This window comes from Lates calcarifer, linkage group LG23 (genome assembly GCF_001640805.2).
Source record: "Lates calcarifer isolate ASB-BC8 linkage group LG23, TLL_Latcal_v3, whole genome shotgun sequence".
Lineage (NCBI taxonomy): Eukaryota > Metazoa > Chordata > Actinopteri > Centropomidae > Lates > Lates calcarifer.
Window position 1 is genome coordinate 17,174,185 of NC_066855.1, and position 12,767 is coordinate 17,186,951.

At 42.7% G+C, this 12,767-nt stretch overlaps 1 protein-coding gene across 6 annotated transcripts in view; it reads right to left on the bottom strand.

Moving 5' to 3' along the window:
• baiap2b (BAR/IMD domain containing adaptor protein 2b) overlaps window positions 1-12,767 on the bottom strand; it is a 65,574-nt gene that overhangs the window by 40,346 nt on the left and 12,461 nt on the right. For 5 of the 6 annotated variants that reach the window (XR_007809169.1, XM_018666618.2, XM_051066177.1 and 2 more), the window contains exons 2-3: window positions 7,569-7,644; window positions 2,735-2,821 (exon numbers count right to left, since the gene is read on the bottom strand). Coding sequence is in view for 5 of the 6 variants with exons in the window: in XM_018666618.2 (XP_018522134.1) it covers window positions 2,735-2,821; window positions 7,569-7,644 (163 nt within the window). In the remaining variant the exon portion in view is untranslated. The remainder of the gene's footprint in view (window positions 1-2,734; window positions 2,822-7,568; window positions 7,645-12,767) is intronic. The other variant, XM_018666625.2, reaches the window with a different exon arrangement.

The window sequence follows — 12,767 nt, forward strand, 5'->3', positions numbered from 1 at the left end:
AGTGCGAGGTAAAGGCCTGGGTGAAGTGATTACCCCAGACAAACACACACACACATTCCCTTATCTGTAACTCTGTGGTCTTTGTCACAGTTAAAGACACGTGCCTGCTGAGGAAATCAGCTGAGGAAACAGTCACACACATTGTTGTGTACACGACACACACATAACACAACCAAATGCACAATCCTTGTTATCTGCTAATTAATAAGCTAGAAGGCTTGAGAATTTCTTCTCGTTAGACCACAACAACAGTGTTCAATATGTCCTCTGACCTCTTCTACACCAAAATAGACACAGTAATTGTAACTTTTAACAAACCACCACCACCTCTCATTATTACACAGTAACAAGCTGAGGGAGGCCGATAACTTAATCACAAGTCAATCATCTCTCATCAGCTCTCTTTACCTACCAATGTATTTTTAACCATCCAGAGTTCTCTCAGACACACATTCAACTGGATTATGTTCATACATACTACATTATTATAAGACTTACAAAAGTATGGTATGAAATGGAACTGTAAACGTCTGCTGAAGAGATGCATGTGCATTTGTAGAGACTGGGAAAGATGGCTTCCCTGCTGGTTTCAGAAGGCAGCACGTGAGTTAGTTTGGGATGTGCCAGAGCTCCCCACGATTGCATAACCCTACCCATAAACAGGCACTCCACCTGTGGGAGACATGGCCACCATCCATGGGTTAATCTGGCCAAGATTTTATGGACATGACATGTAACAGTGCTACGGAGAGATGACATATCCAACCTGAAGTCACGATTTAAAACTACAACTTTCCCTCTCTTTGCATTTACTTAGGGAATTTACTGAAGCTGTGAGGCTCAACACGTAATAGAAAATGCTAAAGCATCTGCAAAGCCATAAGCATTGTCTGAGTGATTCCCCCTTCAGTCTGCACAGACCACAGCTGCTCTGAGCCCTGCTGATATGTGGAGACAGCATCAATCCATTCTACACAGCCTAGCCTGTCATTTAAGTGGAGGCGGAGGGAGGTTCTGCTGAGTTGAAGTGCTGCTGAGTCATGGTAAGGCTGCTGGAAAAAGAAATCGAAAAGAACATAAAAACAAGCAACCCTGACATGCGTAGAAAGACTACAGATGCCAGAGTCATGCAAAAACAGATGACATGAGAGGCACAACAGGAAAGCAACCATGCTGATGGAAATGGAGATGTACAGATGGATGATGGGATATCCTGTTAATGGAAATGCATTTTTTTTTTATTTGACATCATGATGCACAAAAATCTTGCACGCTGACTCAGATGCATTTTTTTCCCCCAAAGCAAAACACACATTAGATTTTTTTTTTATTTTTATAGATTTTTGGAGTAAATATCTGCAAATCACAAAGGAGGATTTACTTTTTACATCAAAATGTTAAGACAAAAATAACTGGTATAACTAAGGCTTTCGCCTATACTTTGAGGTGGTTTTTAATAATTGAACGTTTAAGATCAATCATTGGCTTGTATGTTCGTAAAAACTTCAGGATTATAGCAGGAAGTAGATGAACCTCTCTGCCAGTGAGATCCATGTTCTGAAAAGTGGTTGGAAAAAAAAAATCACTGTGCAGTTGAAGCTGAATGGAGAGACAGTAATGAGCTTTTCACTGTTCAAAATTAGAGTGGGCACACGAGCTAAACTCAGTGCTTAATCAAAGAGACGCAGGGAGGAAAAATGAAATGGTGAAGCTCCAGAAGAAGCATGAGGGAGCACCAGAAAAGGTCTTCCAATGAATAATGAATGCAGCTTTTATAGCCCTCCTCACTCGCCTTCGATATCCCTGTTTGACCCTCCTCGCTCCCTCTCTCCTCTCCACGCCTATTATCTTAAGTAACGTCAGGGTGAGGGAATGAAGAGGTTGCAGTGATCCGGGACTAACGCAGATTGCTCACACTTCCCCAGCATGTGACTGGGTCTACGACTATGACACAACTTTGCAAAGAGCGCGACAATGATACAGAGGCCTGCCTTACTTCAAACAGGTGTTCCTACCTGTGCATCTGCTAGAAATGGGCCTTCAGTTCTCGTCTATGCAAATTAACACTAGAGGTAAGTCTATAATGAGCAGAACCAGAGCTGATCCAACTGAAACCAGACAACACGCTGTGTGAGAGCTGAGCGAGCTGGGAGAATTGTTCCTCACATCTTTCTGGAAGCGCCATTCAAATGAGATTTTTCATTACCACTGTAAATATATTGAGGATTTACTATGAATGAGAGCAAATCCACCTTGCCATGTGTGCCATTGTGAATATCGAATGCCAGACAAATTTGTGAATTTATTATTTGCTCGCAGTGGTGCAATATAAGAACGACTGGAGAGCCTTTATCTTTCCTGAATGTGAGGGAGACAAGAAATTAACTAAATGGGCATGCTGCGACAAACATGCAGACTTAATTCTTCCTAAATCAGAATGTGTCTGAGGATGTGAACTGGGGGTGATAATACATCAAATAAGCTGTGACGTGTAGTAAAAGGCAGACTAATTCTCTGTTTTTAAGTTTTTAACAGTCTTTAAGCACTGAATTACTGGAGATAAAAAGGCTGTTTGAAGTGAGCGTGTGTGATTGTGTGTGTGTGTGTGTGTGTCCGGTTTCAGATTGGTCATCAGCTGCTTCTGCCCTTCAGCACGAGCCATCCCATCCACCATCTGCTTATGCAAACCCCCCTCCACCCCACCAGGGGCGCTACAGCCACTACGAGGACTCACCAAGATCCTTAGAGCCTTGACTTTCGCTGGCCATCTCGCCCATCCGCACCAGAGCGTCGAAGTAGCCCTTTGCAGCGTATGTGACACCTGGAAACATGGAAGCATTGGGCATCAGATCAAGGGTGCGGAGTTGAAATGATGTCTTCTTCAGCTCTGCAACCCTCCCCTACAGCCCCCCCCAGAGAGGTAAGGCATGGGAAATAAAGAGCAACAGGCGGAAATGGAAACCAGGCAGGAAAAGAAAAAGCTCTATGGAGGCAACTACAGGAAACAGAGAAAGCTACAGAGGCTAATCTCAAGAAAACCTGTTGTCAGCACGAACCACATTAGAGTAACCTTTACAGAGGATTAGTTTGCCCAATTTACAGAGATTTTTTTCTTACTTGCCCACAGTGGTATCTAGCCATACAAACAGGTTTAAGTTTGAATCCATTTTTACCACCATAAGAACTGGCTTTTGGTTTGGCTTTTTTGATTCTAGGTTCTCATAATACATAAAACTGCTAAGCTTAAATGCAAACTCTTTTATCTGTTCTGTACTCTCTCTTTTTTATTACTAAGAACAATCTACGATGTCCATTTTTAGCTGCTGTACACCATCAATGTCGCCTTTTGAAATGACAAATGTCAGCAGCTGCAGATTATATCAGCTGAAGCTAATTAACATTAAATCCATGCGTAACTTCCCTAAAGGTCATTATCTAGTTTATATGCTCTCTTGAAGTGCATTACAAAAGAAGCACAGATCTGTTAGCGGATGTTCAGAGACTGAAAACAGCTCTGCTTTAAAACAAGTCAAGAGGCTGCCACTGGATGTGAGAAATATGAACCAGGAAGGCCGGACTGAGTAAAAGATCCACGATTTTCAGGGTTTACAAGACACCAAAACACTGCACAGTGGTTTGTAATACTGTAAAACACTGCAGCATTTAATGTATCTTTTATTGTGACAATTGTGAGGTAAATGGAAGAAACCTCTGCTGAGAAAACACAGCCCATTTAAATAAACGAGGGGGTCTGTATTTTTAACTGTAGGACTATCTGAACATAGCACCACATGATGATGAGTAGACTGTACTATTATAAGTGGAGAGCAATGCGTCTTCTATTAAATCTTCTAGTTTATCTTGCATGTAAATCATATCAGTACTTCAAGCTGATCAGCTTTGCAGTTCTGAACCTAGGACTTCCAGTATTTGGTACAAGTTGAAAGCTAAGCACTGCAGATATGATACAAAAGGATGTGGATTCAATTCTGGGACTGATAAGATTAGATAAAATGCTATGAAACCGCAATCCTAGCAATCATCTGAGGATGAATAAAGTTTCATTTGTGCAAAAACTATTTCCATGGCTAGATACCACTATGGGTATATATTTGAATGAACTGAATCTCTGGAAATCCTTAACAGCACCATGTTAACAACTCACTACTTGAAAGTATTCTTACCAAAAAAAAAAAAAAAAAAAAAAAAAAAAACTTTTCACAGCAATGATGTCAAAGCGCTCTGCAATTCAAATACTGTATGTCAGCCATTATTCTCTGCGGTGCATTATCACACAAGCCAGGGGCACTGGCTGAGACATAGCGGTGACTCAGGCCTTAAAAAACGGGGACAAGATGGCCTCAAGCAGCAGCAAAAGGTGAATTGAAGCAGGTCAGTGGTTAGCTACACAGGGACTGACAGCCATGATGACAAAGGACACATGTCCCGTTGGGAGATACATATGGATGAGGGCTGAGTTTATTATACGCCCGTCAAGTTGATGGGTGTTTGTGCATTGAACTGCCAGAGAACACTCATGCAGAATACCCAAGAGAGGGGAAAATGACAAAGTATTTATATCTCCACATGGAAAACAATGGTAATCTATTCTGAGTCCAAGTGCACTTCTAGTTGTTTTCGAAACACAACTGAGTGAGGTCCTCAGAGACACTGAGCGGAGCCCACTGCTATGCAAGTTATTGTTCTGAAAATGAAGATGGTGTCTGGCCCCTCACTCTGTAAACATACTTAACAATTTCATTTCTTCAATACGACAGTTTTGAGATTGACTTCTGAAATGACTTATAGCCTACTTTCACTTCTTTATCAAAACAATGAACTGAGAGAAAAGCCAGTCAATCTTTACACAGCAGTGCGACCATCCTTGGTAAGCTATGACAGAGAGCTGAGCCAAGACCCTCCTCCCTGGCTTTGCTTAAGCCTAGCTTGAGTTAAGCCTAGGTGGGATATGAGACTGTGAGAGAGCGAGAGGATGGAGGTCAGGCTAAGGCAGCTGGATGAGCACAGCTAATTTAAACAATGTCCAGAGAAAGCTCAGCCAGGAGGAGAGCAGGGCCAGGTGATGCAGGATTAGCTTGAGGAGATGTTTTTTGCTTGACTGTCAGCTGAAAAGTGACAGAGACGTAGGAAGGCAGAGGAAGAAAACAAGGAAGGAGGATGAGGGTCTGCCTGTAAAGAGGATTAGAACAGTGATATAAAGCCGATACAGAGTGCAGAGAGTAAGCGCAAATAAAACATAAACAAGACAGAAATCTAAATCAGCTGAGATGGGTGATACGCACCCCATCTTAATGTGTTCGCTCTAAATCAAGTTTTCCACAGCCTCAGTCAACTCCCGTCTTACATTCCCCTCCAGTAAGCATCGACTTGATGATTTACAGGCCAAAAGACCTCTAGGTTCAAACTGGACTGAAAGTTAGTTTCTATCTGTACATGTAACTGCTGTTTTCACAGTGTTCCACTGACTATATCTCAAAGTGTTGTTAGCACATACATCAGAGTGCAGCAAATGATTCATCAAAAGTTTTAGAAAAAAATATTGATAATAGATGAATCATGTAAATTATTCATAAAGTAAAATGCTCTTGATCCAGCCTCTAAAATGTGAAGACTTGCTGCTTTTTGACATTTTACACCATTGTTAATTTATTATCTTGCATCGTTTCAGTTGTACTTCACAGACAAGAAGCAATAATGATAAACATAATCATTAGTTGGCTCTGTGATTGAGATACATTCATTTAAATTCACTTGAAACAACAGTTATATGTAATCTAATCAAATGTAACCCAGTTTGAACCTAGACTAGATGTCTTCTGACCTTCAAACTACCAGATCGTGTCTTACTGGGCTCTTTCCTTTCACACATATAGCCTCTCCCAGGTGAGAGCGCCTCTCTGCCCCACAAAACCTGCAATATTTCCAAGCCACACAGCTCCTGTCTGCTACAGTGCTGCGCTAAGCCTCAATTAAGATTTTAATAAAAGGCAGAATTTGGGCTAAGCACCGCATCCCAAACCACACTGCCCACATCCAGCCCAATCAAGCCCAAATGATTTTAGACTCCCAACAAACAAAGCGGACGAAACCCAGCTTCCTTCCTCCGTCACATCTCTTCACAGTCCCCAGGGATGCAAACCTGCCGCTCCAGTTCCACTTGAAAAAAGCCAAAGGTTGCACTGGCATTTTTCCAGTCACAATAGATGCTCACTGGGTGCCCAGCCCTTCTCTGCACTGCTCTACTCTAAATCCTGCCTGTGTGCTGCTGCCTGGCATTGATGAAGTGTAATCCCCACTCAGGGAGTCGCAGGGCTATTTTTAGCCTTATCTATCAGACTGGAGTGAGGCCTTCTTTATTGGTCTTGCAGGCTGCTGAGTCTTCCCTGCATTTTCCCTCCAAGCACGCGACAGAGAGCCCTGCTCAACACTGTGCACGCAGCATACCAAGCACAGCTGCACCATCACTGAAAATATAGTATGTTCCTGATAATCTCCTCCCTGCAGAATGACTTGTGAGGATGGAGTGGAAAAGAGGTTTTCTTATCAATAAATGAGCTGAACATGCTTGGAGGTTTGGTCCTATCTTTAGTCTGATGGGATCTGGAGGCATGAAATATCTTAATCGCTGCGGACTTGGTGACCCTAATCAAAGTCTGCAACGCTAATAAGCTGCAAGACAATTTTTTAGGACAATGAAAACCAAGCCTGTGTCCGATTTAGAGTGTTTCTGTATATTACTCTCAATCTTTTCCTTTAACTCTTACTGTTTTTTTATTTTTTCTTTTCACCCAGGCTTGTCCTGGATACCAGTGCCGTTCGTTCTCTTTTCCTCAGCCCCACGGGGAGCACCGTTATTCTTGCGACTCCTCCTGTTCCACTTCCCATTGGCTTGTGCTCCACTTAGCTCCCCAAAGACATTCCCAATGCTTTTGTCTTTAACCTTGAACACGCGCTACATGTACACCTCAATCTCGTTGTCTTTCTCTCTCTCTCTCTCTCTCACACATGCACACACATGACCACGCAAAAACATCTGTGCAAGCCACAAAAAGCAGAGACAGAGGACGTACACTAAAGGCAGACATGTAAGATTGATGAACTGGTGCCAGAGGGCAGGGAGGGAGGAAGACATGTGGACATGGACATCATCACAAGGAGCAATCACAGGACATCAACCCAAGAATGTCACCTCTTCAGTACATTTTTGGACACAAAACATTTGAAGACTGTCTCTGCCGAGGGACATTGCTGCAGTTATTATTGCAACAGAGCAGCAAATTAGCTTCTGTAGTTCAAAGCCTGAAAAGGATGTCAAGAATGAGGATTCTAGAGGGGACTCTGGCTTGATGTAGGCAGCGACAACACTAGAAACTACTGAATATCTGTGTCGTCATGATGCCTCATCTCTACTCCACATAAATCAATAGGATACAAAAGCAGGTCCAAGCGTCAGGTCATTTGGCCCTCTGCCTGGACTACTGGACAGACAGGAGAAGTGTGAAAAGACAAAGACAGAGAGAGGAACAAGAATTGGGTGGTGTACTCACTGGTGAGTGCCTTCTCATAGCTTTTTCCCATGGCTATGAAGTTCCGCAAGCAGGGGTTGAACTGCTCCATGATGGACTGGAGAGGGGAAAAAAAACAGCACGTTTGGTTAGTGAAGACGCAGGAAAGATACTGATACAAACACTGGTATGAGCTACAATGTCAGAGCACCACTCTTTACTAGGGCACGAACACACACACACACACACACACACACACACACACACAGAGTCATACACATGGCAGAGTCAGCTGAGCCAACAAGGAGGAAGAGGAGTGCAGCAGGGATTCAGTTCAAGCTCATGACCAGGACTGGACTAAAAAGAATGAGAAAGAGAAGGAAAGAGAGAGAACAAGTTGCTGTGGGGGCTTGTGTGTATATATTGTGGTGTGTGTGTGTGAGAGAGAGAGTTTGCTGGGGGGATGGGAGGGGGGGGGGGGACTGTTTCCTCACACCTCCCCTGCAGTCTGTATTAAAATAAAACCTGGTTTTGGCTGCTGACTCCCTCAGCTCAGCAGCAGACCTGGACCCATCACCGTTTCCCTCCATCTCCCTAACATTCGCTGAACTCTGGCACGCTGCTCCTGCTAATTGCTTTTTTAAAAAAAGGGTCAGTTCACCCAAATTATAAATAAAACATTTTCTCACTTATCTCTGGTGGTATCTTGCATTAGTGTCATCAAATCTCAGAGACCAAAAAAAAAACAGTAAAACCAATCTGCATGACTACTACATACTATATAGACAAGAGTCCCTATAAGCCTAGTGTGACAAATTAGCACCATAGTGACACTTGGTCAAGTAAGGATTCGTAACTTAGGTCTCTCTCTCTCACACACACACACACACACACACAGTTAAAGCAATATATAAACTCAAATTTAAATTTTAACAGATGGCCAAGTATCAGTCAGTGAGACCAAAGGCAATGGAGTGTGTCCACATCCAGAATGCACAACAAGCAGAGGCCTGGAGTCCTCATTAATAAGTGAAGAAAAAGTCAAGAAGAAATGCATAATGAGTTTTACTGTCTCTGTCCGTCTCTGCACTGACTCAGCCTCCCCCTCAGTTCAAGCTGCCCTTTCGCTTCTGCTGCATCTCCGGCAAAACCCAGCAATTTCAAAACCAGCAGTTCTCTCTCTCTCTCTCTCTCTCTCTCTCTCTCTCTCTCTCTCTCTGTCTCTGTCTCTGTCTCTGTCGCTCTCTCTTTCCAAACTTTGAAATGGAAGGATTTTTTTCAGACAAGCAACAAACGATGGAGGAAGAAAGAAAGTGAAGGGAGCAAGGGATGAGCACGACATAGAAAAGACGAGGGATTTAACATTGCAACAACTAAGCAGCCTTTGCATAATTAAGACCGAGTCAAACTAGCGGTTAAAACTGTGACACGGTCAATTTACTGCAACTGAATCACTGTGATCAGTGGATTCGCTTGCAGGGGCAAAGAAAATCCCCACAAACTTTTGCATCAAGTTCAACTTTGGTGAATAGCAAGCTGTCTTGACAGTGCTGACCTTTGAGGGAACATTGAGCAAAAGAATCCAAAATGTAGGGAGCTGTTGTAACTCAGTAGCTAGGCTGAACCATCCACTTTTATTAAACTTCCTCTGTTATAATATAAACTGCTCCACAAAGAAGGAATGCTTTGCAGGCAAGTTACAGAGTCAATGGTACAAATATGTCTTTTGAAAGTGACCATTACTGATGTTAGCAAGCGAGAAGGACAAAATGCCAAGAACAAAACACCAGGGGAATAAATAAATAAATGAATACAGAGACAATATAAGAAACTCTTGAACTTTGTATTAATTCAGTTAAAAGACAAAAAGGAAACTTGTGTCTTAAAAGTTGAAAGAGGTTGGTGTTGGAGTACAGAGGGAAGAGAGGGAAGAACAGAAGAACGAGCAGAAAGCAGGGAGACTGGAGGTTACATCTGGGGGTGGCAGCCACATCTTTTCATGGCTGCTCACTACGAGGGATGCCTGCTAATGCCTGCCGGCTGACGCACTCAACAGTCACCTTGGTACACAAACTTCACCAGGATTTCAAGAAGGTAAGTAGGAAGTAGGACAGGACGACGCAGGGGTGCAAGAAAAATAGGCTGACTGCCCAGTGAAGTAAGGACGCACAGCTTCAAGGTGCAAATCGGGTGAGAGAGGGAAAAAAAAAAAAAAAGGAGCTTAGTTTAGGAAGTGAAGCAGAGCGGCACACGGATTGAAGCTGATGAGAAATACATCAGAAGCGGAGAAGGATTTTGATCTGTGTGAGGCTCAAGTTGATTTAAGGTAATTTCTAGATGAAAAAACTGGTTGTACTTCTGATCAAAAGCACCCCACTGTGGATTTAGGGGGAGATTTTTCTAACATTGCTGTATTTCCACCAAGTCTGATGTCACAATCAGCAAGTACACACACACACACACACACACACAAACATGAAAAGGAGGTTGGTGGTTTTTCTTTGTGCATTTCTGGGGACAAACAAACCTATTTATACCCCGACTCCCTCTTGCCCCTCTCTCCCATCTCTGGGTTTATTTTCTGTTACGTAAGGTGTCGGCTGCTGAACAAACCAAGTCAGTGGAAGCTCTCCAGCAGCAGTAATCATCACGGCTGTACCACCACTTGGCAGGAAGAAAGGGACGATCAACAAAAGAATAAAAATAGAAAATGGAAAGCAGGCCCGTTTCTCATGTCTAAATAAACAGATGCATGAAGAGAGGACTGGGCAAAGTCTCTGTGACTAGGAGTGTGTACATGCGTTTGTGAGCATTTTCATGTCAGTGAGTGAGTGAGTGAGTGATGAGGTGTGTTATGTAATCACTGTCAGGCAGGTCTAGCTTCATGTATCGCATTCCTCCACTCTGAGGCTGTCACTTGGTGCGGCTGTTGTTAAAATACTTTTAGTGTTTCGGATGTCGTTACTGCCATGTGAATAAACAGACACAGAGATTTACACAAGTTGGAAGAAGTACACACAACAAACAAAAGAGCTTTGGTGAGAAATATAGTGATGTGATTAAGACAAATTTTTTACAACTTGAGTAGATTTTTTTTTTTTTTTCCAACAAGAACATATTCTTATTCAACAAAATACACCATTAGGACATTGTGACACCATATGACAGCCATAGGTGAGACTTGCCACCAATAAAGTCATATAAGTAGGAGGTTCTTTGCTGCTGCCATTTCCTTTACTTTCATACTTCAGATTTTCTAATGCAGCTCAGTGTGTTTTAACATTTAATGGACTAGTTCAACAATTTGGGCACTAGTTATTCATTTTCTTGAGGAGAGCTAGTTAGCCACAAACAGCACCAATGTGTTTTCACCTTCGTACATTTGGTGCTGGAGTTACATAACTCTGCCCTTCACACATATAGACCACATTACAGCTGTGAATAATGTCCAGAGTGAAGCCTGAACGTGGAAACAGGCTCCACCTGTCAATCACCATCAGCGCAGCCCTGCACATGCTGATGCTGAACCAATTCATGAGTTTTCCCCCCACGTCACAATGTGCTCATACGGTTTAGGGGATAATTTAATAGGATCATTAACTTGGCCGGTCCTGGTTTAATCCACACTCAATCAGTTGTGCTTGTTCCTTCAGTTGCAGGGGACTGAGGCTGATTAGCATTCCACTGAATGAAAGACCATATTTGACTGAGTGCATGGGAAATGAGAGGGATTAACGAGCAAACGCCTCTTTGTCTCACTTTGCCCGTGTGCTTCGGTCATGTGTTTTAATTGACTCGCTAATCGCCCTCGCCAATTATATGCCAAAACTTGATGACAATACACGGATTGTCTTATCACGTTGCAGGGTTCGGGAAACGCTTTCATGAATGTGCTTCATCTCAGACAAACACCACTGAATGTTATCTGAAAGCCAAATACCGGAAGAAAAACAAGCCGGACATTATCTTCTGCTTTGTTGAAACAGTCATCCAGATACAAAGATACAGACACTCTGCGACTTCTGTTTACTGATCTCAGTCTGATTCCATCCACAGATGATGATACAGTGTTTTTAACATTCCATTATGCAGCTTCAGTGTCACTGAGGCAGCGTTTTTTTTAATGTCCTGGCTCTGCTCGGGAGCAAATCAAATGTCACGGTGGAGCTAATCACAGAGTCCTTTGAAATCTGCCGTGAAGCATATCACTGATCCCACAGGCAAGATATTATACAAATAACTAGATGATATAAGACCAAAGTGCAATTAACCTTTTGAGGGAAGTGTGGCGACAAAATAGTTTAAATGTGATCTTCATATAGATAAAGTAAGATCATGACGTGTTTGAGGAAGTGCACACTTAAAGAACTTCAATCACATTTAGGATCTTTAAAAAGAAACTGTGCCTCTTAAATCACCTATTTTGCCAATTATTGATGTAACTAGTCAAACCCAAGCTAAAATGATTAATCAGTTCATTTAATTGATCTGGTCAGTTAAGTCATTTATTGAGCTAAAATGCCAAACACGAGGCCAGTCTTACTGCAGCCTTTCAGGTAACATGGAGGGCTGGAAGCACATCCACATGCATGCATCTCACACAGACACAGACAGACAGACACAGACACGACACACACACCACACACACACACACACAGGACTGTAGGGAAGTACAATCCATCTCAAACTGACATGTTGTTGGTCTGGGTCTGGCCAGCACCTGAAATATTTATCCTCACGCAGAAAAGAAAACAAGCTTCTCCATGTCTCACCAAAGGATGGTTCAGCTGATCAGCGAGGCAGATGTTAATAGTGGAAGCATCTGAGTGTAACAAACTGTGCGTGTTTGTGTTTGTGTGTGTGTGTGTGTGTGTGTGTGTGTGTGTGTATAAGCATAACTCTGGAATAGAATTCTGTTTGTGTCTGTTTAATGCTCATGTGTGTTCATCTGTGTGTGCTGTTGTTCACAGCGCACTGTGCTGGCAGGCACAACTGGCTGCCATGTAGCATCAGTTTCTGCAGGGGAGATGTGGATTTGGGCCTTTGATTGTTTTTATTCTTCTGTACAGGCAGTTTGTGAGCGACACTTAATCCGTTTTTATCCTCTGAGGTTTGACAGGGAGCCACGCTAACAGGCCTTCATACCCCAACAACAAAGTATGGGTCCATCATGTGGTTATCTGGGACCCATATGACAAGTCCAAAACTGCATTTTCTGATCTGCCAGTTTTATGGTTAAGT